Source organism: Megascapheus bottae, chromosome 4 (genome assembly GCF_031878675.1).
Source record: "Megascapheus bottae isolate mThoBot1 chromosome 4, mThoBot2.hap1, whole genome shotgun sequence".
In the NCBI taxonomy this organism is placed as follows: domain Eukaryota; kingdom Metazoa; phylum Chordata; class Mammalia; order Rodentia; family Geomyidae; genus Megascapheus; species Megascapheus bottae.
Genome location: NC_143512.1, coordinates 49,208,338 through 49,234,036, shown reverse-complemented (window position 1 = coordinate 49,234,036; position 25,699 = coordinate 49,208,338). Strand labels below are relative to the sequence as shown.

Genomic DNA, 25,699 nt, shown 5'->3' with positions numbered 1-25,699 from the left:
TACACAGAAAAATCCAAAAGTGGTACTATGGCTCAAATGGGAGAGCTCAAGGACAGTACCCAGGCCCTGAGTTCAAGCCCCAGGATTGGCTAAACAAACAAACAAAACAAAAAAAAACAAAATAACTATACTGTGTATTAAATTCCGTGAATCCAAGAAACAAAATATAACAGGCATTATTGCTGACTTTAATTCTTGTATCTGTGCTCTAGAAAGAAATTATGGCAAGTTATCAAAACTACAAGTAATGGATGACTTTTCTGATGTCCTTTTAATTTGTTGTACTAGAATTTATTTTATTTTATTTGCCAGTTCTGGGGCTTGAACACAGGACTTGAGCAGTATCCTTGGGCTTTTTCAAGGCTAGTGCTCTACCACTAGAGGCACAGTACCACTTCCAGCTTTTTTCTATGTATATGGTACCGAGGAATTGAACATGGGTTTTTGTGCATGCTAGGCAAGCACTCTACCATTAGGCCAAACTCCTGGCCCCTGTTGTACTAGAATTTATTGTGTCTCTAATTGTTTATGATATGAAGATTTGAACTCAAGATTTTCCTCTTGCTTGGCAAGTACTCTAACACTTGAGCTACTATGCCATGCCTCTCCAACTAATTTTCATAAAGAAGTTTGTGTGATGATATTATCTGAATATTGGATCATTTTAGAATGTGGCTATATGATTTCTTGGAGGAGGGGATGAAAAGAGGCATAATAAGAATTTCTGACATAATAAGGTATTTTTCTCTTATTATCCTCATATAAAATCTTTATTGATCCACCCCATTGGACTACTTTTACATAAGGATATAGAGAAAGTTATGGTTCCCGGTGGCTTTTATGTCATGTAGCTTCCAATTTCTCAGAAATGTCCCCAGATTCCACACACCAACACTTAAGAGATAAGCCTACAAGACCATTGTTGCTTTAAATGACTGTATTATAAATATGTCAAAATAAGTATTTCTTGATCAGCATGAATGGCACTGATGAGTCCTTTTAAGCAGGTGACAGTACCTCAACTGCCTTCCACTAAGAGGGCATTGGTAAAGTGGACTTGAATAAAACAGCTATGTGTTGTTGCAGAAACCAGCATGAGAACGTTACCCTGCAATAATTTAACTATTGAATGTATATAAAGGACAAAAACATGCAGTAGCCATAACAACCCCAGCTTACACGATGACCCACAATGGACTATGAAAAAATATCTTTTTAAACTGGTATACTTGACTTACTGTCTCCTATGTATGGCATCAGGAATAGAGTTGCAATTTTAATATATAACCAGATTTTCCTAGTCTAATTTTTCTTTTGTTACATATAAAATTTGTGAAGCAGTTTTTTCTTTGAATTAGGTAAGAACCAATCTGAGGCAGTGCATAAGAAAAAAATAGGGAAAATGTGATGGAACTATCATGAGCTGAAACTCAATGTTAGAGAGGTAGGAAAGAAATTGAGGCAGTGATCATTGTGAGAACTGTGGCAGGAAGGCAGGAGGGGCTTAACTGTGGAAACCATTTGCTTCCTCGCAGCTGTGCACTGGGCTCTGAGAAGCAGCTTCTTCCTTGAAGCCCCTGACTCTGATCGGGCCTTCCTTGCTATGGACTTCTCTACACGCACACCATATTATTATTATTGGAAGACTGTGCATGGCCCCTGATTGGCCTGAGTGTCATTTAAATAATAATTCTCTGTAACTCATTAGAAACCCTTCTGAAATGTTGAGAATTTAGTTGTACATTTCTAAAACTCTCAAATCTCTAGTATTAGCCTTCATTGATTATACCCCATCACACATCAAGAAGTACATGTGGCTGGGGGCTTATTCCTAGAATCCTGGCGAGTCTGGAGGCCAACAGTGATGATTTAGGTAAGATAGCCTGGGCAGACAAATCCTAGAGACTCTGATTTCCAATCAACAAAGAAAGAGAACAAAAACGCTGAAAGTCATGATGTGACTCAAGTGGTAGAGCACCAGCCTTGAGCAGAAAAGCTAAGCAAGAGCAATATTCCAGGTGTTCAAACCCCCAGTATCCACACACACACACACACACACACACACACACACACACACACACACACACACACAACATATGAAGTCAAAGATGGGAAATTAAAAGTTCTAAAATGCTTGATGTTTTTCACTTTCCCTCCTTAAGCTTGACTCTCTCCAGTTATTCACTCACTACACCTACAACACCCAATTCCCTTTGCCATCTCCCTACTTGTGTCCATGTTTGAGTCTGTGTTGTTGCAGACCTTGAGGGCAAGGACTCTATCTTGTTCCTAGATGTATCTACTTATGATACAGTGCGTAATGTATGAGGTACTCAATGAATGGCTGTTCCATGTGTTAGCCTATCAGAGTTTCATCAAATGTGAATTGTGGTAAGTTATGTCTGTTTGAAACTATAAAAAAATGAAGTCTATTTTAATCCACTTTTGTTCTGACAGACATAGAGAGAGCTGGATTTGATTTCAAACCCTGCAGCAAACATCTGGTCTTCACATTTTCCTCAAATTAATGTTCAAAACTCTCTGCCTTTTGCTTTATTCTAGAACTGAACAATGCCACGAAAACCTTCTTTACTAAGGAATATTTGAAAATAAAACAAAGCTTCCAGAAATCGAGCTCTGCTAAATGGCCCCTTCCAAGCTGCAAAAAAAGATTCCATCTTTTTGGAGGTAAGGAAACAAACATAAAAATAAAACAAAGCAAAAATATCTGGTAACTTTGTTCACATCTGTTCTCTTCTGCTCATTTATTTCTTAAAATTGTTAGTGGAACTACATTTCTGTATTGATCGATTTTAAGTAAAGAATTGGTAAGTATCTTTCCAGAAAGCTACAAGTGTATTAAAATCAATAATGAGGAAAACTATATTTGGTTTCTCCGTTTTTTTAGGGCATAGTGTAGAGAGGAAAAAGTGGGGAGAGTTATGGAGAGGAAGTTATAGTTCTAAAGCAAGAAGTTCTGGTGAGCCAATTGCACAGTAGAGTAATGATAGGTAAAAGTACAGTCTTATGTATTTTTTTAAAGTTGGAAGAATTGATTTTTTGCATATTTCCTGTGATAAAGGAACTATATTTGAAGAATACTTACGTTTCATGTGATTTAAATATTGCACAAAACTAGGCATGTTCAAAACTAGGTGGCTGAAGCCTGTAAAACTAGCTATATGACAAGCAGACATGGGTAGATCACGTTCAAGAACAACTCAAACAACAACAAAAAAGATAATTGTGCAGGATTTCATCTCAAGCCATAGCTGGGTATTGTGGTATACAACTCATCCCAGTTACACGTGATGCAGTGATGACATCCTCCAACACATGGAAAGCACAAGTATGAGAAATGCAGCCCCAGTCAATACAGACACAAAAGGAGACCTTATCTTAGAAATAACCAATGAAAATGGGGGCTGGAGGCATGGCTTAAGTAGTATGGAAGAGGACTTGCTTTTGAGAACTTGAATTTAGTCACCAATACCACTAAAAGAAAAGTACACTTATGAACATACGTCAAAATATCAACATAGTACCTCATTAACATATGCAATTACAGTTGTACATCATGTTTTCATAAATGAGTTAAAATGAATTTAATTAGCTGCTAAATATGAATAAATTTCCTTGGCCTTCTTATCAGCTAGGAGATTTTTCTGTGAAAATACCTGTTCCCAAATTGTATCCATTTTATTTTTAATTTTTGAGAATTAAATATTTCTGGTGACTGTTCTTCCCATTTACTATATAAATGATATCTATCTTCTCCAAGTTTGTGGTTCATCTTCTTATTTTATGATAACTTTTTTTTTCATGTTGATGCTAGTACTTGGGTTTGAACCTAGAGCCCAGGTACTGTCCCTGACCGTTCCTTGCTCAAGGCTAGTGCTCTACTGCTGAGATTTGAGAACTGCAATTTAAAGCAAATCCAGATAGAAAAGTTTGTGAGTCCTTTTTGTCCAGTTAACCACCAGAAAGCCAAAAAGGGATGGCTCAAGTAGTGCTTCCCTTTAAGGAGAGTACCAGGTCCTGAGGCATTGGCACATAGTAAATATGTTTATATATAAAATTAATATGAAAAAGATGGACATATTCTAAATAGCTCTAAATATGAGCTAGCAATTATATTCCTTATCAAGTGTGCTTGCACTGAGGCCTGTCATAGTTATTTCCACTGAAGTAGTTAGCATTTCCAGGACCTTCGTCCTCAGTTTATCAGCGTTCAGGTCAAATTGTTACAAGCCATGCATGTTGTTAGCCCCTAAGAAATGAATAATATGTGTTTATATGTGCATGCTATATATACTGTGCATATGTGTATATATATACACACATAAGTGTATTTGTGTATTTACACAAATGTATGCAAAGCAAAAGATAGCTATGATATTTTATTTAAAACTTCTTATTGGAGCTGGGTGCCATGTTTCACACCTGTAATCCTAGCTACTCAGGAGGCTGAGATCTGAAGATCAAGGTTCAAAGCCAGCCCAGGCACAAAAAGAACCTCTTATTTCCAACTAACCTCTAGAAAATGGGAAGTGGGGCTTGGCTCAAGGGTAGAGTGGTAGCCTGGAGCTGAAGAGCTCAGGGACAGCGCCCAGGCCAAGTTCAAGCTCCTTGATGCACACACACACACACACACACACACACACACACACACACACACACACACAAACCCCACAAAAACAACAAAAAACTTCTTACTGGATAAAAGCTCTACATTGTTTACCTAAACATGTTCATGGTCAGAAAATAAAGTCAGGGTTTAAAATTCTATGTCCTAATTTTACTAGCTCTAACAGACTTACACAGCTGAAATACAGGTGCCTAAGATATATATATATATATGTGTGTGTGTGTGTGTGTGTGACAAATTCATCCATTTCTCAGGAAAGCCTGAAGAATTGTTATATTTAGTAATTAGCTCTTCTGAAGGTGTTAGATTGATTCTGCAGGCTTAAACATGTTCACTATAAATCAAATAATACCCACACAGAAAAAAAAAAGAAACACTTGTCTCTAATGGAAAACAAAACAGCACACATTCAAACAGCAGGCATTTGAATATAGCCCAGAAATTTGCCTTCTCAGAGAATTGGATCTAACTCAAAGAACTATGTAAATCTGCTGTAAACTTGACACTGTCCTTCAGCAGAAATGTACATTTGCCATTGTATTTCCTCTGAAACTGCAACCATTTTACTCATTTTTTTTGCAAAGACCTGTGAATTTTGAAGCATCTTTGATTTTATTTTGTCACAAGCAGGTACGATTTTGCTATGAAATATACTGAGGAAGTGAAAATTTATTTAGAAGCTAATCCTTTCACAAGCCCTACTTTATCACAAACTACTTTGGAAACAATTACATACAGTCCCTAAAATGGAAAGGACTCAAAGTACAAATGATGTAATACAGTTACTTTCCTTGCCATGTCAAGAAAAGCTTCAACAATTAGTCTTGAAGATGGACTTCTGGACTCATCACATGAAATGATAGGAAGCTCATTATCTTCAAAAGTAAGCTTGTCCTTACAAATCTATTGCACAAATTACAACTGTCCTTCCAACAGTTTTTCTCGTATTGGGTCAAATCTGTTTCAGTGTAATCTTGCACCCACATGACCTTAACTTTTCATCAGACATACAAAAATACATATAATAACCCTCATAGCTTTTTTTTGCCAGTCCCGGGGCTTGACTTAGAGCCTGGGCATTGCCCTCGGACACTTTTTGCTCACGGTTAGTGCTCTGCCACTTAAGCCACAGCACCACTTACACCTTTTTCTGTGGGTGCAGTACTGAGGAATCAAACCTGGGTCTTCATGCATGCTAGGTGAGCATTCCACACCTAGACTATGCTCCTCCCCCATAACCTTTTAATCCACCCTCTCACCCACTTCATGAATTTACATTCAGCTTCATGGATTTCAGGTTCGTTGGTCAACAGTGTTCAGAGATAAAAAAAAAAGGCAGTAACTTTTATCCACATAATATTGAAGGTGTTATGCCTAGAAGGATACATTATTATGCTATGAGCACAATGAAAAAAAAAACTAGTACTCTGAGGAATGTCAGGGAAAGATGCACATCAATCTTACAGCTCCTGACAACAATGCCAGTGAAAGATTGAAGTCAGGGATTCCTCAGTTCCAGAAAATACCTTTAAAGTGGACTATGTAAAGGCAGCGTGTGGGTTCTGTAGTACCCAGCACAAATGTCCATATGATCACACTCTATGTTATCCTCATTTCTGATAAATGGTGCTTGTACTTGGTGTATTAGCTCCTGGATCCCGAGGCTCAGGATAGTTAACTATGCTTCAAAGAGATATTTGCTAGCTTCCGTGAATTTATCACACAAACCCCATAAAATATCACCTTTTCTAAAAGGACATAAGGAGAAATGAGAGGTGCTCACTGACAAATGAGTTTAAAGTAATATAGTAGATTGAAGTATTTAATATTTAAGGTAAATATAGTATATAATTCTTTGAGCAATTCCTTAGAGAAACTTTTCCTTGAAATTCAGATAGACATGATTTCAGAACTAGAATTCCCCTTCAATGGTTAAGTCACTTCTTTCTAGATTTGTTATAATATATACTGAAAAGAATATATCATAACAGTCTTCTTTCCTTCATAAAAGTTAAAGTGTGGTACTAATCTTGTATCACTCATGTAACTGGCCCAAAGCTTCTATTGTTCATAAAATATTATATATATATATATATACAACTCATAAATTGACTTTAGAAAAAAAATCCTGATATTTTAGAAGATTTAGTGTGACTTTTTGGTCAGGTCTGATTATATTTGAGTAGTTGAAATATTTCTCAAAAATATGTAAATAACTACCTTCTAACAATCCTTACTCCTTTAGGCATGTGATATAAACTGCTCAGAATCATTTCAACCAAGTTAGCATATAGTTTAATAAAACTAATAAAAGTAAAAAAATTCCAGGAAACATAACCATCAGCCCTTAATCCAGAATTTTGGAAATTGGGCTTCCCAGATTAAAACAACTTTAAAATAATACAGAACTCTATAACTCAGCCTAGGAATTTAAAAAGTCATCAACTAGCTTTCAGAGATTAAAAAGTGATTTGTTTATTTTTTTTATTTGTTTTTTTGCACAAGGGAACAGTGGAGTTAAGATTTGGTTTTGTTTTGCTTTTTGAAGAAAAATGATTTCCAACATGACTTTTTATTCTTTCACTCCAAAGACCTTAATAATTACAATATCTTGGGCATGTCCCACACCAATTAATTCTAAGTCTCTGAAGATGATTCCTAAACATAGTGTTATTTAAAACACCCTGGGTGATTCCAACGTACAAAGTACTGAAGTAAATATACTCTACTCTAGAAGAAAACAGGACTTGTGAATATAGAAGATAGAACAGATTTGAGAATTCATAATGGAAAGAAATCCTTCTGTTTATTCTGAATTTTAGGCAGAAATTCATTATTAAGAAATGACACAATGAGACTAGCTGTGCTGGAGGTCTTTAGTGTGGCCTTGTTTGTGTTCATTTGGGTAAATGCCCAGGAGAGGGATTGCTGGATCATAGAGTAGCTCTGTATACCATCTTTACAATAAAATTAAATAAAAAAGTAAATAGTACAGGTGATAACACATTATGAAGAGGTATTTTTCAAGACCTAGATATAATGCTTATCTAGTCTTCATTGTTTTAAAATTGCATCCTATCTTTAAAAATATTTATCCTGTAAATTATTTTTAAAATCACCTATTGTATTATGGTACTGTATGTGAATAAATTATACACATTAAATGTTTATTTAAAAATTATATTGTTTTATTTTAAAATTAGGATCATTTTATTAAAATTAGAAAATTTAGTACTAAAAATAAAATTTATTCAATGAGAACAATGATTTTTGTCATAACAATAAAATGAAGTTAACACTGCCATAATATGGCGATAGACTATTGAAGTTCATTTGTTTTGGATAATAAATATAAATCAGAAAATACAGTGCCAATTTAAGAAGCCTGCAAGTTATTACACAAATTGTAGCTTACTCATTATACGGAAAGCAGTGCTACTGTGGAGATTTGAGAGACTAGACAGTTGGTTATAGAACTTTACTGTACCCAAAACATTAAATTTGCCTTTTCTGTTACATGTTTGTCCTTATATATGTTTATATACATTTAAAAAAAATCTTTAAGAAGAGAAGAAAGTGGTTTTAAAAGTTATATCATGGTAATCTCAGAAGAAGAAAATAAATTCTGTAAAACAGAGTAATAAGTGTGTGATGAAGAGGCAAGGAGGAATTTTCCCTTCTTTCCTCTGGGAACATGCTATAGGTAAATGATTTAAAAATCAATTTTCAAAGTTTCAGACCACTAGCTCTACTAGTGGAGCTGTTATCATGAATTTCCATATGACAGCTGTAGCTGCAGCTTCCATTTTACATTACACATGAAATAGGAATTTTATAGCTTATAACAGATATTTACTCATAAATTTTAATAGCTATTTTACTATTAGCACATTAGAATTTGTAGTATAACAAGAAAATATTTTAATGTTGATAGCTATATATTTGCTATTAAAACTTTCAAATAACTAAGCAGTTCAAAACTTGACATTTTTACCTTCATCCAATTTCAGGCTTATGTTATAGTTAACCAAAGCATAAAGTTTTATTAAGATACAAACAAGCTAATATGTCTGGTGAAGAAAAATATCATAACTATATTTACAAAAATTTTCTTAATAGAATATTAATCTCCACACATTTTATTTTTTTCCTAGGATTATATTTTGGTAGTCCAAGGATTAATTAAGAGAAAAATAGTAGCTGGGTTCCAGTGGCTCACATGTAGAATCCTAGTTATTAAGGAGGCTGAAGCCATCCCAGGAAGGAAAGTCCATGAGACTCTAATCTTCAGCCGTCACCAAAAGGCAAGAAGCAGAGCTGTGGCTCAACTGACAGAATAGTAGACTTAAGCAAAACAAAACAAACAAACAAATAAAAAAAACTCATGGACAGCACTCGCAGGCCCTGACTTCACGCATGTGCATACACAAAGAAAGAAAATAAAAGAAGTACTCTTACTTTGTATAAAAGACCAGTATTTTTGGTAATACAGTTGAGGTGAACTGTACTATATTATTAATGTCAAAATATATTCTGCATTTCTGACGTTTCTGAAATATAAGAACCAGTTGTCTTTCTATTCTGGGACAAAGAAAGGTCATATAAATAGCTTTTCAAAATACTTCAAATAATATTTTTAATATTTTAAAATGAGAATTTGAAATAAAAGAATTTAAATGACATGGAGCTTCTTACAACATAGATATTATGTTTTCAGTTTTTTCTTTTAGTCTACATTGCTTGTATGGCATGTCCTGAGTTCACACATACCAAAAGTGTAGGTTAGCGATTCACTTTTTAAAGAGTTTATACAAAAAGACCTGGCAGCGATATATGAGGCTTTCCAGCTACCTTTGATGACATGAGCTCCTCTCAAGTGTGCACTGACTTTTTCAGGAACTCTAGCAGATGTCTGAAGATAAAGCAGACCTGAAGCAATGATACTTTTTTTTTTAATTTCAAGAGGAAAATTTCTTAGATGCATAAAAAATACATTTTCCCAAGTTTAGTTGCTATTCATTTAGTGAAGCCTTTTTTTTTTTTTTTTGCCAGTCCTGGGCTTGAGCTCAGGGCCTGAGCACTGTCCTTGGACTTTCTCAAGGCTACAGTTCTACCACTTGAGCTTCAGCACCACTTCCAGCTTTTTTCTATGTATGTGGTACCGAGGAATCAAACCTGGGTCTTTGTGCATGCTAGGCAAGCACTTTAACCACTAGGCCAAACTCCCGGCCCTCATTTAGAGAATCTTTTATGAACATTTACCATTACAATGATATTGAAAATACTTAACAAACCTCCCTATGAATGATAAAAATATAAAATGTCTAAAATTATTAATAACAATTCACGGAATGTATTATATACCAAGTCATGCTAAGAACTTTCATTTAAAATTTAGAATTTTTATTTGTTATGGCTATTTCTACTCTAACTTGGCTTTGCCTGAACTATAATCTGACTAGGTCAGATTATTCAATAATAAGCTTTAGTTATGATTTTAACCCTACATTAGTTATTTTTCTTAATTGCTTATTTTTAGAAGACTGGCAATAAATGATCCCTTTGGTATTTCCAGAAGGGTACTCACTAGTCGTTTCAAACCAACAATACTGAAGCCAGTCCAGTTCTGTGAAATGTTGGCAAACAACAAAAGAAGTGGATCTCCTGTTGTACCAAACAACAAGAATGCCCCATGTATTTCTATGTATGTATATATGTATATATTTTCAAATATATATAAACATTTGTATATATTTGAAAACATACTTATATTTAGAAATAAACTGTAGTCATATCTGGAATGTGTATTTCTGAATACTTTTTGCTAGAATTAAGAATAGTGGAAGCTGTAGAGTGGTGCTATGGTACAAGAGGTAGAGCGCTAGCCTTGAGCACAGAGTGGCTCAGGGGCGGCACCCAGGCCCCGAGTCCAGGCGCCAGGATCAGCAATAAGCAAAAATAAAAAATGAACAGGGGAAGTTGTATATAGGTTCAATTTTAAAGTTTCTCATCCTTTCAATGTGAAAAAGAGGGATATTTTTGTTTTTGTTTAAGCATGACTGAGGTTTGAACTCGGGGCCATATGCTTGGAAGGCAGTTGCAGTAGCACTTGAGCCACACCTCCAGCCCCAAAAAAGAGGGATATTAAAATGAGATATCCTGATATATCCTCAGGGAGTAGATATAATTTTTAAAGATAGCTAACTTAGAAAGCATTTGTTTGAAATATTTTTATATAAATGACTATTGAGATATTTTTGAATTGTCTTACGGCTTTCTATTCTATGAAATGTATAGTAATAGCATGTAAAATGGAACGCCTCATTTATTTTTATATGACATACTTTTTTAAAAATATATATTATTATCTTTAAGTAGTTTTATGAACAACTTGCCATTCAACAAAGGGTGTTGTGAATACAATATATCTTGGTCAGTGTCTCCCCTCTCATCATTCTTCCTCTCTGACCTGAGGGGAGCTTCAGCAGGAAGAAGAAGGTGATAGCAAAGGATACCACAGGATTGAGATCATCAAGTGTGTGTGTGTGTGTGTATGTGTGTGTGTGTGTGTGTGTGTGAACAGCGGAATGAAACCGATCAAACAGTTATATATGTGAAATAACCATTACATATAATATTTTGAAATCTCACACAACTACCCAGTAAATATGTACAATAATTGTTTCCATTAAATATATTGCTATATTAGTTAAATTATTCCAAGTAGATTAATGATCTAATTTTAAAAACCCAAATTATAATATTTCAAATAAAACATAAAGGTGATTCTGTATAACTAATAAATTCTTAGATATAGCTCCTAAAACAGAGACAACAAAATAAAAATAAGTAAATTTAACATTAAAATAGAAAATTTTGTGCAAAACCCAATTTGTCTATTAAAGTAACAAAATATAGAGCTTATAAAATGAAAAAATATATGAAATACATAATGAGATTATTCCTATATAAAGATATCTTACAAGTTAATAATAAGACAAGGATATTGATTTTTTACATGAGTCAAGAACGAGAATAGACGTTACTTCAAAACTATATGTAAATGACCAAGAAGCACATGAAAACACATTCAATATTATATGACAAAAGAGAAACAGAAATAAAAGCCACAGGAAATTCAAATGTGCCAAGATGGAAACTACCATCTTAATAGGAAAATAAACCTTAATTGGAAAATAAACTTGAATGTAAAATGATACAACTTAATATAAAAATAATTTGGAGATTTCCTCCAAAGCTAAAAGTTCAACACATTTGATGTGAAAATTACTATCTGCTTCTACAGTCCTCCTGGGTACATAACCAAAAAAAATGAAAAGTAGGACCTTGGATAACTTGTACACAAATGTTTACTATAGCTTTATTTATAATAGCAAAAATATAGGAATAACCCAAGTTCCTTTCCATCAGCAAAATGTGGTATATATAAAAAGAAGCAAAAACCAGCAATGGAAAGAAGTACATACCACAATGTGGATGAGTCTTGAAAAGATACTAAGAGAACTAAGCCAGACCCAAAAGGACATATGTTCTATGATCCACTCAGGCAAATTCTGAGAGATGGAAAATACATTAGAGATTACCAAGATCTACTGAGAAGGGGGGGGCGAGAATAGGGAGTAAATGTATAATTACTGCAGTTTGTTTGGAATAATGGAGAACAATGGAATATACAGTGGTAATGATTGAACATCCTTCGGATGTAATTGATGTCACTGAATTGTGAATTTAAAATGATTACAATGTCAAGCCTTAACTTGTAATCTTAACTACTCAAGAATGATGTTTATTGCAGCACTATTTACCATAGCAAAGATATGGAACCAACCCAGATGTCCCTCAGTTTGATGAGTGGATCAACAAGATGTGATATTTGTACACAATGGAATTCTATGCTGCTGTCAGAAAGAATGACATCGCCCCATTTGCTAGGAAATGAAAAGACATAGAAAAAAATCATATTAAGTGAAGTAAGCCAGACTCAAAGGACATAGGCTCAATGGTTTCCCTCATTTGTCATAATCAGTAGAAACTTTGGGGTCTCCTAGCAGAGATTTGCAATAGAGCAAAACCTAGATACATAAGGCCATATAGTATGACGCTAAATGAAAGGACCTCTAAGAAATAGAAACAAAAGGCGTATAAGGAGTGATTGTTGTCCTTAATATACTATGTTATCTCTCATCTCTTTTGCTGTCCCTTGGTTATCTCATATTGTTACAGTATTTCACTTTGTTATCTGATATATTGGATATATTTGTATTTGGTTATTTGAAATTAGATAGGGAAGGGGGAAAACAAGATGAGGGGTGGGAGTGGCGGGAGGGAAATGGGGACCAGGATATGAGAAAGGATATCAATGTATGTGAATTAATGCACCTTCTATCTGGCCAATATAATGTAACCCTTCTATTAATTACAATAAAAAATATATGAAAAAAAAAAGAAAATGAGATCCGGAAGATTGCTGTTAAAGGCCAGCCCGGGGTGAAGAGTCTTCATGATTCTGTCTCCAACTAGCAAAACGTTGGACTGGAGGTGTGCCTCAGGGGTAGAGCACCAGCTGTGAGCAAGCAAACAAAGCAAGAGGGAGTCCCTAAGTTCAAGCCCCAGTTCTGGCAGTTAAAGCGTAAAACAAAATGAAAAACTTTATTTTATATATTTTACACCATAAAATATTTGTAGAAGATATAAAATTTCTTTATTGTTGTTATTTTTGGTTGGTTGTTGGGCTTGAACTCAGGGGCTGGGCACTGTCCCTGAGATCTTTTGTTCAAGTCTAATACTGTGCCATGTTGAGCCACGGCACCAAGTCTACTCTTCTGGTGATTAATTGGAGATAGGAGTCTCACAGACTTTCCATCCTGTGCTGGATTTGAGTTGCAATTCTCAGATCTCAGCCTCGTAAGTAGCTAGGATTACAGGTGTGAGGCACCAGCACCTAGTTTAAGATGCAACATTTCTTACCTGGCTAGAGAACCCAAACATGTAAAAATATTATTTTTCCTGATAACTTCAGATATTACTTTGAAATTTACATGGGCGTTCTAGAGTGGCAAGCAGTCTATTACAGCTTTCAATATCCAATATAAAGATTTATTTTTGCAGTTAATAGTTTAGACTCTACGGGCCTAAAGATATGAGAGATGAAGAGATGACATTTAAAGTCTATTTGCATTAACTTTCAAGTATATTAACACAGCGAGTCTATACCTATTTGTGACTATTATTACTCCACCTCTGCTAAGACCTACTTACATCAATCAACATTTGACACAACAAAATTTTTATGTAATGTGAAGAATACATGCAGTAATACACTATACTTTAACCGTTGTCTGTCCCATAACATATCAACAAAAGGACATATATCTCCTTTTAATACTAGTTTTAGGGCTCTGAATAAGTCTGCTCTGTGTGTGTGTGTGTGTGTGTGTGTGTGTGTGTGTGTGTGTTTTGGTAAGGACTACAAAGTGTCTTCCAGAAATATTCAGTTCTTGCTGAAAATACATTTCAAAGGCACATTTTTCAAAATATGCTTATTATTTATTCTATTCACCAAAGCCTTACATGCAGGCCTTGGTCCATTCATACAGCAAGTATATTGCAAAACAGTACAAGCTGCTGGTAGTGCAGAAGCAAATGAGATAACAATGGACAATCTTTCTCCAAAAGGAACTCCAAAATAACAGCTTACTTTATTATGATCTTTGAGGTTGGAGATGATTTTAAGCTGTATTTTTAAATAAAAAGCTATTGCCTTAATTTTTCACAAAATAGAAGACAAAAAGAAGCAAATTTTGGGTTCTAGATTATTAGTAGTGAGTTCTTTATATATATATATATATATATATATATATATATATATTTTGCCAGTCCTGGGCTTAGCTCAGGGCCTGAGCACTGTCCTTGGACTTTCTCAAGGTTAGAGCTCTACACTTGAGCCTCAGCACCACTTCCAGCTTTTTTCTATGCATGTGGTACCAAGGAATCGAACCCGGGTCCTTGTGCATGCTAGGCAAGCACTCTACCACTAGGCCAAACTCCCGGCCCCTTTATATATATTTTTAAATATGAGTGCAACTTGGAGGTTTTCTTCTAGGGTTTTTTTCTTTGCAGTTAACTTCTTCACAACTTATTTGTTTCATGGAGAAAATTAATCAGATTCAGTTTCAATGTTTATCAACTATTTCATGGAAAGTTTTGTGTTTTGATTTATTAGTAGTAGTCAGACATCCTAGTAACATTGCAGTAATTTTCTCTTAACGGCTAAGTCCTGTTCCATGTCATCTCCAGCTTTAAGACCCGCGATAGCAAAACATCATGGTACTTTGTTAGTAGCTGTGGTCAAGGAAGAGAGACTTCACCATCTTAAACTGATAAATGCTTCTACCCAGAAACAACATGCAGTATATTCACTGAAAAATCACTTTCTACTTGAGACTGTACAAAGCAAAATACAAATAAACAATATCCTAAGTATAATATCTCTAAGAAAATTTTAATTCATTTGAAAATTTGCAGATAGAGAATACTGTATAAAATTATCAAAAATGACTCCAGAAGTGAAAAATGTGAATAGACCAGCACTATTAAAGAAATCAATTGATATTTTAAATTTGTCCTTATGTCTGGAAAGAGAGTGGATTCAAATGGGTTTACAGATTGACCCAAGCTTGCAGTGATTCTAATTTTATGCAAACTGTGACAATAAAGCATATATATATTACAAGGTTACTAAGGTCAAGAACTTGTTACAGGTCAGAAATTCTATCCATTTGCAAATTAGCAAGTTATTTGGCCACTTTCCAGATAGTGGTAGAGGATATAAGACCTGTAATTAGTGCCTAAGCACAGCATGAGAGCAGGAATATCTACATGTGCAATGGGCTGAGCTTATGAAATTTCAACCTTTTATAGCAGGCACTAAATGTGCTCTGCTCCAAACGTGCCTTTTACAAACATTTTGCTCCAACAAGATGCACTTTATCTTCCCTAGCAGTTTGCTATACAAACATCTGTGTAGAGATCACCTAGAACAAAGGCAATGATTACTGTTCACAAGATGTGCGAACACATAGAGATTAATGGAGAATTGTCACCTAACTGGCACCATACTTTATGAAGCATAAAAGCATGATGCACAAACCAGCAAAGACATTATAAAACATCCTTATAGGCCAATCCCCTTTTAACATATGCATAAGATACATAACAAAATAGTAATAACAAGATTAGTCTGTCTATAAAAGCCAATATGTTCATGAGGGACTTACCCCTGGCATGGTAAAACATTGGAAAATCTATCAATTTAATGTATTTTAAAGGCTATTTCAGCATTTTAAAAACCTAATTGAATGAAACAAATGCACTTACAGTTGTATTAACATATGCTAAAAATGAAACAATAATTTTGATTTGACAATGAGTAGTGTCCATAGTGTCACAGAATCCAAGTCTTTAGATTCCTGTAAAAGTGTAGTTTCCACTCTTCTTCTGTATTAGATGACAGAAGCACACACATCTTGTGTATCTTTGTTAGCTCTTCAAATAAGCATTAGAACAATGTTTAAAATTGGATACTTTTTGAAACCTTGTCTTCATATCAAATAATAATTACCAGCTAAAAATAAGCAGTAGGTTTTGTTCATAAAAAGTAAATTCCTAATATAGGAACTGCAATACAGATCTCATTCTGGAATGACGTGTGTGTGTGTGTGTGTGTGTGTGTGTGTGTTGGTAGTTATAATGATTTAGGTATGTTACTCCTTGACTATATGTGGAGCAATAATTGGTTTCTGGGGAGACAATATTTGTTGGTACTACAATTGTCTGTATTCTTCAGAAACTAAGCCTTCCAGGGCAAATCTTTTCCTTTCTATGTAATTTTCTTACTAAGGGGAAACCAACTTTAAGCCAAATAGTAAATAAATTGTCTACCCTGAGGACAATTTTTTTTTAATGTTTAAGAAAGTTCTACACTAAGAGTTTCTTTAACACAGGAGCATCTTAAAATATCTTAAAATCTTTATCCAATAAAATATAGGACATAAACTCTCCATAATGTTTAGTGAATTCTATAGTTCTGGTATACAATAGTGAAACTATTGGTAATCTACTTGCAGTTAACTGACTTAGGAAAATTAACTTGTACTTGAAGAAAACAATTATATAGGCAATTGTTTAGAACAAAAATATAATTACTCAGAAAAAATAAAAAAAGCAAGCACTGTCAGGGTAAAACAACATCTTTCTCTTATTAAAACTACTAAAATTAATAAAAATAAAATCTTTTACTGAACGTTTATTAGGGCCCACCACCTATTTTACATGTATGAATTTAATTCTCATAGTAGTACCTGACCTCAGTATTAATCACCATGATTAGGATTCTGGTAATTTTTGTAATATGATTATTGATCCAATGCCTATGAATGATATTTTCTTTTAGATTTAGAAGTTTTAAAGTTTTAATCATTCCATGCCATTTACAAGATTTTGAAAGTCCAGAACATCAATTTCCATTCACTTTCTCTTATTGAAAGTAGCAGAAGTGAGCCAACCACTGATCAGTATCAACTGGTAAAAACTTATTTCCTAAACCAGGCATGGATGCTCACGCCTGTAATCCTAGCTACTCAGGAGGCTCAGATCTAAGGATCAAGGTTCAAAAAGCAAGCCCGGGCACTAAAGACCCTGAGATTCTTTTTTTTTTTTTTTTTGCCAGTCCTGGGCTTGAGCTCAGGGCCTGAGCACTGTCCTTGGACTTTCTCAAGGCTAGAGCTCTACTACTTGAGCCTCAGCACCACTTCTGGCTTTTATCTATGTATGTGGTACCGAGGAATTGAACCCGGGTCTTCATGCATGCTAGGCAAGCACTTTAACCATTAGGCCAAACTCCCAGCCCCAACCCTGGGATTCTTATCTCCACTTAATCACTGGAAAACAAGAAGTGGCGCTGTGGCTCCAGAGGTAGGGCGGGAGCCTTGAGCTGAAGAGCTCAGGGACAGCATCCATGTCCAGAGTTCAAGCCCCACAACCAACAACAACAAAAAAAACTTGTTGCCTAAAGCAACTGGAATTGCATCAATGTCTTCCACCTTGCTGCCTGTCTCATCAGCCTTAAATAAATCAGCCTTAACTAAGATGCCAGGATAGATGTGGTTCAAGAGAAACCAGAAGGTGGGATCGCCATACTCAATGTGGCAGTTATCTTTTGTGCCTGTTCCCACTGTTTACTGAACCTCTGTCATTAATACCATTGCTATAAATACAATTACTGCTTTGATTGGGCAAATGAAAACTTGATGAATATAAGATTTAAGGGGAGAAAATCATGTGTTTGTATGCTGGTATGTGTGTATCTGTATTTGTATGTCCCTTTGTGTGTGCACATGTGTGCATGCCATGTACTGGGGCTTGAAATCAGGGCATTTTATTCTCTCTTAGCTTTTCCCTTAGGCCGGCACTCTACCACTTGAGCCATACCTCTACATACAGCTTTTTGCTGGAGATATGAGACTCTCCAATTTGTCTTTCCTAACTGACTTTGAACCAGGATCCTCAGATCCTAATCATCTTGAGTAGTTAGGGATTAAAGATGTAAGCCGCCAATCCCTGGCAGAAATAACAGATTTTTTAATAATAATTTCCACTAACATTATATATTCTCTCGCCTATATTTGGGAAGAAATGTTTGTAAGATATAGAAAATATTTTGAGAATATTTAGCTCAATGTAGTTGTTAATATTTAATGTGAAAAACACTCCCTTCTCATTTCCCTTCTTTCCCACATACTGACTATAGTTTTGAAAAATAGTAGATAGTCCAGTACACCATTACTTTTCCAAGTGAAATGCCCACAGCTCCAATAGAATGTGGGAAGATATTAATGCTTGTTTAAGCCGAAGACAAATTAAGCTTTAGTAATACTTAGTGAGGCCTAGCATACATCCTCATGTCTTAGTGGTCATGTGGTATCAGCTGAAAAAAAACTGCAAGTCACAGAAGAGCCTACTTCACTAGTTTGCTTCTTTCCCACACATTGAAGTATATGGAAATTTTCAAATGCATGGGTAAGCAGATGGTTATCTAGTTGTATCTAAACTTTGAACACAAATGGATTTAAGGAAAAATAGGTAAAGAAATCAGTTTGAAGACAATATTGTTAAAAAGAACAGAGCAGAGATCTGAGGGTCATGGGTCTAAGCCACCTAAGACAGAAAAAACCCATGAGATTATTTTCAATTAACTACCAAAAAAACAACACCCAGAATACAAAACAAAACACATGCACACAACACGCGTGCGCGCACGCGCATGCACACACACGTAGAGCAGAGACAGAGACAGAAAGGAGGAGCTAACAAAGAACAAATCATATCCAATATGAGAGGCACTTAGGTAAAAACTTTAGAAATTATCCAGTGATACTCACTAGATACTATGTTGGAAATTAACAACGTGGAACTTGGGGAGAGCGGAGGCTGGTGGGGGGAATGTCAGAGAAAATGAGGGAGGGGATAAGACTGGTCAAAAAGAAATGCACACATTACCTGACATATAACTATAACCCCACTGTACATCACCGTTACAATAAAATTTAAATTAAAATCATTAGAAATGATCAAAAACCTATTTGAAAATGTAGCTGCCTAATTCATTCTAAAGCATCATTTCTTCTTTATCTTGTCCTTCATTCATGTTTTAAATCTACATAAAACAAGTTACTTTGCTGTTTTATGTTTCAAATTAGTGTTATTCCTGAGTGAAGAGGTTTATCTTTAACTACACTGATACCCCAGGTTAATGTAACACATCTGTCTGACTAGGCAGCCTGACCTCAAGTGTAACATTTAACATCTAAAAGGGATAATTCAGAATTTGCTTTGAAATAGCCCTTCACAGAATCTTTACCACCAGAGTTGCCAAACCAGAGTTGCCAACAAGTTCTAGGATTATATACTTTCTGTTTATGTGCTGTGCCCATCTCTAGCAGTAATAAAACACACTTAAAAGTAAGTGGTAAGTAGGTAAAAGACAAAAGATAATCAGCCAGGAGTTTGACCTAGTGGTAGACTGCTTGCCTAGCATGCACAAAGACCCAGGTTCGTACCACATACATAGGGGAAAAAATCCAAAAGTAGTGCTGTGGCTCAATTGGTAGAGCTCTAGCTTTGAGGAAAAATTCAAGGACAGTACTCAGGCCCTGAGTCTAAGCCCAAGACTGGCAAAAAAAAAAAAAGCTGCAGTGGTGTTGTGGCTCAAGTGATAGAGTGCTAACCTTGTAGGAAAAAGTCCAAGGACAATGCCCTGGACCCTGAGTTCAAGTCCCCGGACTGGCAAAAAAAAAAGTCAACGACTACGAACTTGAATTCATTTTGTAGATACTTTGTTTTATATTTGCCAGCCAACAAAAGAAGATTGCCAATGAACATATTTATACTCAGGGTATAAATAAATTCATTTATGAACAAAAAGAAAAATTACCATTTCATAGAAGGTAATATTTCTCACAAATACAAATAGAAACTACTTGGAGATTTGCTTTGTATATGCCCATTTAGATCTAGTAGGCTGTTACCCAGGTAGGCCTATTGTGATATGTTGAAAATCAAAGCCAAATGCCTTGAAATGAGTACTGTTTATACTTGTCCAATATGTATGCAGTGTTAAAACAAGACATTTTTGTCATAGAACTTTGTTTAAGTAGCTGAAGTTTTCAAGCTATAAAAAGCCAGTGACTAGAAGTTACAAACGGTACTTACGACAGCAGTTGTGTAGTGACTAATAACTGAAAATTAAATGTAGAAAATGTTTCCTGTGAAAATAATTACAACTAATCCTCAAAAGTAGTAATCAGATGGCATATATGAGAAATTTCACACTGAAAAACCTGAATAATTTAGCCCAAGGTAGTAATAGTGCTAGGTTTGTCTACTGCTCCTACCTTTAACATAACAAACCAAGAGGTATTTTTGTTAGCTCAAGAATGCAGTCCACAGTTGAATGCATAGGCTACAAAATTAAGAGAAGGGAGGGGTGTATGGGGAGGGATAGGTGAGAACATTGAAAGGCATGACAGTGATCAAGATGCATTGTATTCATAACCTGGTTTGTTGAATGGTAATACATATGTTATACTTTTGTATGCTTTATATACTTTATATCAGGTAGTTTCACATCTATATATAAAGTACACAAATACTCATACTTTCTATAAAGTAGTTACACATATTATACATATATACATATATTTATTAAAAAGAAACACACCCATCAGTGAAAGCACTGTGGTCTTCTGTTCATAATGCACTTTCTTTCCTGAGCATGTATCAGAGTAGAATCGACTTTAAAATAATTTGTCTTGCCTTCAGGTTTCCCTAGACGTGCAGCTCCCGTTACAAGAAGGCAGTTTCCGCACGGAGCACACAGGATGGACTATCTGCACTTTGAGGACGACAGTCGGGGGTGGTGGTTTGACATGGATATGGTGATCATATATATTTACTCAGTGAACTGGGTCATTGGATTCATTGTTTTCTGCTTTCTTTGCTATTTTTTCTTTCCGTTTTAGGAATTGTCATACCTTACTACAACTGAACAATCATAAATGATGTAAATAACAATTGCTTAAACTTTTTAAAATGTGTTTTGGAGGTTTTATAATGTTGTTATATGCGACAATTTATATGATTGTTGGCATTTGTAGAAAGCCTGGGAATAATGGATTTATTTATTAATGTTTTTCACATAACAAACTAAACTTTATTCAAGAACTAATGTATCCAGCCTTTAGCAACAATTACCTTTTAATATACTTCTTGGTTTAGGATTTGGGGCTCTTATTTTACAAGGTCACTTTTATACTTACTTTGATTGTAAAAAGCTGCAGTTTTCCTTCCACTTAAAAATAGTGAAAGTATAAAGTGAAATGATAATCTGGGTAGCTAGTATACTGATAAGCTATTTAGTCAATCACTACTTAGGCAAATGATATGCATTAAAGTTTAATAATGGTCTCTGGGAACTAATCTAGCAGGGTATATTGCTTAGGTTTCTAATTATCTCTACTATGTCCTTACTACTATCAAAAAGCTGAGTATCTTTTTGTACAGACTTAAAAATAGCTCAGTGCAAGATTTTTAATTATAATAAGCCACAGAATAACAAGTGCAATGAAATTAACCCCTAACAACAAATGCTTTAGAGAGCCATATTAACCCTTTACAATTTCAGGATGAATCACTTGAGAAAACAAAAAAAAACATGTAACTGATTTTAGTCATCTAAATGAACAATGCATGCCCAAACTGTAATTAGTGATTCACATAACTAGAACAGTCAATTATATTGTAAATGTGCAATAAAGAGTGGTTTTTAATTTTTTATTGTTAATTATTGTCTGAAATAAAGAATTGTTAGAAATACACTCATAAATTTATAGAAAGAATATCTGGCATTTGTTTTTACTTATAGCACAAAAGTCTTTATCATTAATTTTTCTTTATTAAAAATAAGAAGTGATCTGAGTTCTTCCAATGGGCAGAAATAAAGCAGGCATCTCAAATGTCCAGTGAGATTTATTCATTTTCCAGAAATTTATGTGAAATCTAGGACAAAATAATTATTGGTATATATTAATTATGCATGGTAAGGGTTTTCATTATAACATTGCCATACATGGGTACAATACACTTTGACCATAGTCACTTCTCCATTGCTCTTTTATTGTTCTCTTATTTCCTTGCCTTTTCCTTTCCCTGTTACCTCCTCCCTAATATTCCATTCTCATGTCCATGTCTTCCAACTTCCACAATTGCCTTAATTGGCTTTATGGTATTGGCTTGTTTCATTTAGTATAAGGATATCTAATTCCATCCTTTTGTTAGCAAATGACAGTTTATGATAATTATTAATAACAGTGTTGTAAAGGACACATATCCTTCTTGTAAGCTCATGGTATCTATTTTTCTGGCTTTATAGGTGTGATCTTGCCTGTCAGTGAAGCCATTTAAAAGAAAATGTTAGTGACAAAAGACAGTAGCTAACATTTATGGAACTTTTACATCTTAGTTACTTCTGTAGTCACTCTAATATACTAATTTAATGCTCTCAGTACTGTGAATCAAATGCTATATCCACATGTTATAGACAAAGAAGACAATGTTATCAAAGTCAGAAGTAACTTCATTTTTGTCCTATTTCAGGATTCCTACTCTATCAACCTATACTGTTTGTAAGATCTGGTAACTCTCTAGACTTGAATATTCACTGAGGAAACTTTGCTAATAATGTTACTAAAGAAACAGTAGGAATTAGGGATGATCGGATGCAAGGATGCAGGAGTGAACCATTTGTATCTTATTTAGAGCAAATTTCATTGCTTATATCTGTGAAAATCTACTTAATGCATGCAGCTCACAATTTAATGTGGACTATTTCATCCAGTACCTTTCCTTCCCTGTGGAACTTTTTATTTACCTTTGGAGGCTGCTTACAGAAGCACTGATAAAATTGTTATGTCTCAGTGTTTCTCTACTTCTATATCTATATAAATTCTATTCATATGCAGAACTGATTCAGTAAGTCTAGGAGATGATCTGAAATTCTGCTTTTATAAAAAGCTTCCATGTGGAACCAATGCTGCAAACATCCAATAATCCATATTACAAGACAACAAACTCTGTACATGTCTGGAAGGTAAATATTTCAGGCTTTGCAGCCTAAAGATAAAACGTCTCTGATACATGTCCTTTTTCTATAAACTATTTATTACTTTTAAAACTTCTTTACTATAAAAAACAAGTCACCAGCTGAATAGAGCCTGTACATCAGTTTGCCAACCACAGATCTATGGAATTCGTTCTGAAATATTGCTGCATAAGACAATCATTTGGGGACTCCTTAAAAACACTAATGCCTACCATTATGTGGTTCCATAATGTTTGGTCATACCCTCCAAATATTTTCACTTAATGGAACTGATACAGAAACAAGAAACCTTAAAAGCTTCCCATCTTACTCCTATTATATGTTAAAGTTTGAGAACAGTGACCCCTATTACCCCCCATTTCTATCCATTTATAGCTTTGGAGGACGTTGTATTTTAGTATATTTGGCTGACTGAATTAACACAGTACATCTCTTTTTATTTGTATAAAAACTCTGATGATCTAATTCAAAGAAAAACAACCCAAATTAGATGCTTTTATCAACCACACCTCTGCTCCCAATAGGAAACCTGTCCCCAATGGACATCATGAGTCAGGAAAAAATGGAATTTGATACTGCACGAAGGGCTGATTGAAAGTGGTAAGTAAGTAGGTTACTAGAAGAAGAAGAAAAGGGAAGCAGGAGACTTGAAATGGAATAATAAATTGAAAGGCTATGGAAAGTAAAAACCACTATAATTACCATTCATTCAGGATAATTAGAAGAAACTTTAAGAGGAATCATTTAGTAGAATTCTGTTTTAAAGTTTAAAGATTTATAATAAGTAAGCCATTATAAGTGGCTTCAGAATTTAATATATTCTGTTAAAAATGTAAGCCATTAAATATACTGCATACTATATATTTTCACTGTAAAGACTTTGAGTTAATACAGATTCAAATTAATAGGCACTTTTCAAAAACATCGCATTTGGCTATTTCACGCTGAAATTCCTATGTGAATCAACAATTTGAAAAACAGCTTTCACCCTGTAATTCCTATATTAGCAATTTGAAAACAATTTACATCTGTAATCTATCCCATATAAAATTATTTATTTCATATGGTATTTGCTCAAAGTACTTACAAATTATTAAAGTAAGTTGATATGTTTATATACATATATATGTATCTATAAAAATAATGTCCTTCACCCTCATTCATCTTCTCCATTTACCCTTCTCCCTCCTCCTGTCCTCCAATAGAGACTGTTGTACTACCCCTTTTTAATGTGTACATTAATTGAGTTTCATGATTACTTTTCACAGAAGCATATACTATAGTCAGATTTCCTCCCTCTGTTTTTTCTTGCCCTGGCCAATCCTCCATTGTTGTACAGCTTTTGGTGAGGGCCTAATACCCTTTTCAGCAAACATCAACAAAATGAAGAATAATAAATAAACTACTGTGTCAAGCCATAATACCACTCTTGGGAGTATATCCAAAGTGGTGTAAATCAACATACAAAAAATACATCTGCATACCCACATTTATTGCAGCTCTATTCACAGAGGCACTTTTATTTTTATCTTGATCGATGCTCATTTCAGTTTTCATCTAGAATAATGCTGTTTGTAGTTTTAACTTCCTTGATTACATTCCTCTCTATAAAAGAAACTAGCAGGTAAAATAACACTTCGGCATATAGTAGCACACAATACTTAAAAGAGCCTCTCATTCATTCCTGTATTCAACAAACAAAAACATTACATGCTCAAGAAATATTTATTGATAGGATGAATGCCTGTAATCCTAGCTACTCAGGAGGCTGAAATCTGAAGACCGCAGTTCAAAGCCAGCTTGGACAGAAAAGTCACTTACCTTAAGCATGAAAAAAAGCAAAACAATAAAAAGTGAAGCTGTGGCTCAAGTGGAAGAGAGCACTGGTGTAGAAGTCCTGAGATCAAGCCTCAGGACCAGCACACAAACACACACAGGAAAATAATTACAAATTTGAAACTTTCAGAGATGAGCAGGGCTCATGCTGTAATACTAGCTACTCAGAAGGCTGAGATCTGAGGGCTTCAGTGGGAAGCCAGCCCAGGCAAGAAAGTCTGGAGGTGGCATTGTGGTTCAAGTGAAAGAGTCCTCAACTTGAGCTTAAAACTAGCTCAAGGTCAGTTACATGTCTCATCTCTTGATAGTTTTTTTCATTGCCAGTCCTGGAGCTTGAAGTCTGGGCCTAAGAACTTGATCAAAAAGGTCTTAAATAACTTTAAAGTATCTACATAGTATATCTATTAATAAGTGCATTATTCACTCTTGTTTCTGCATTTAAAATTTGCTTTAATTGAAATGATAATAAGTAAGTATAC

General features: G+C 34.7%; 2 protein-coding genes across 5 annotated transcripts in view; one reads left to right on the top strand and one right to left on the bottom strand.

Moving 5' to 3' along the window:
* The window catches only part of Rnf180 (ring finger protein 180), a 111,987-nt gene extending 87,919 nt beyond the window's left edge, over positions 1-24,068 (top strand). For 2 of the 3 annotated variants that reach the window (XM_090331874.1, XM_090331875.1), the window contains exons 6-7: positions 2,563-2,688; positions 21,047-22,239. In XM_090331874.1, the coding sequence (XP_090188000.1) occupies positions 2,563-2,688; positions 21,047-21,246 (326 nt within the window). In that variant the 3' untranslated portion in view covers positions 21,247-22,239. Of the gene's footprint in view, positions 1-2,562; positions 2,689-21,046; positions 22,240-23,908 lie in introns of those variants that run through there. The other variant, XM_090331876.1, reaches the window with a different exon arrangement.
* Positions 22,069-25,699, bottom strand: part of LOC150064431 (uncharacterized) — a 27,332-nt gene continuing 23,701 nt past the window's right edge. The window contains exons 8-9 of one of the 2 annotated variants that reach the window (XR_016535264.1): positions 24,869-25,068; positions 22,069-22,282 (exon numbers count right to left, since the gene is read on the bottom strand). The gene's annotated coding sequence lies outside the window, so the exon portion shown is untranslated. The remainder of the gene's footprint in view (positions 22,283-24,868; positions 25,069-25,699) is intronic. The other variant, XR_016535263.1, reaches the window with a different exon arrangement.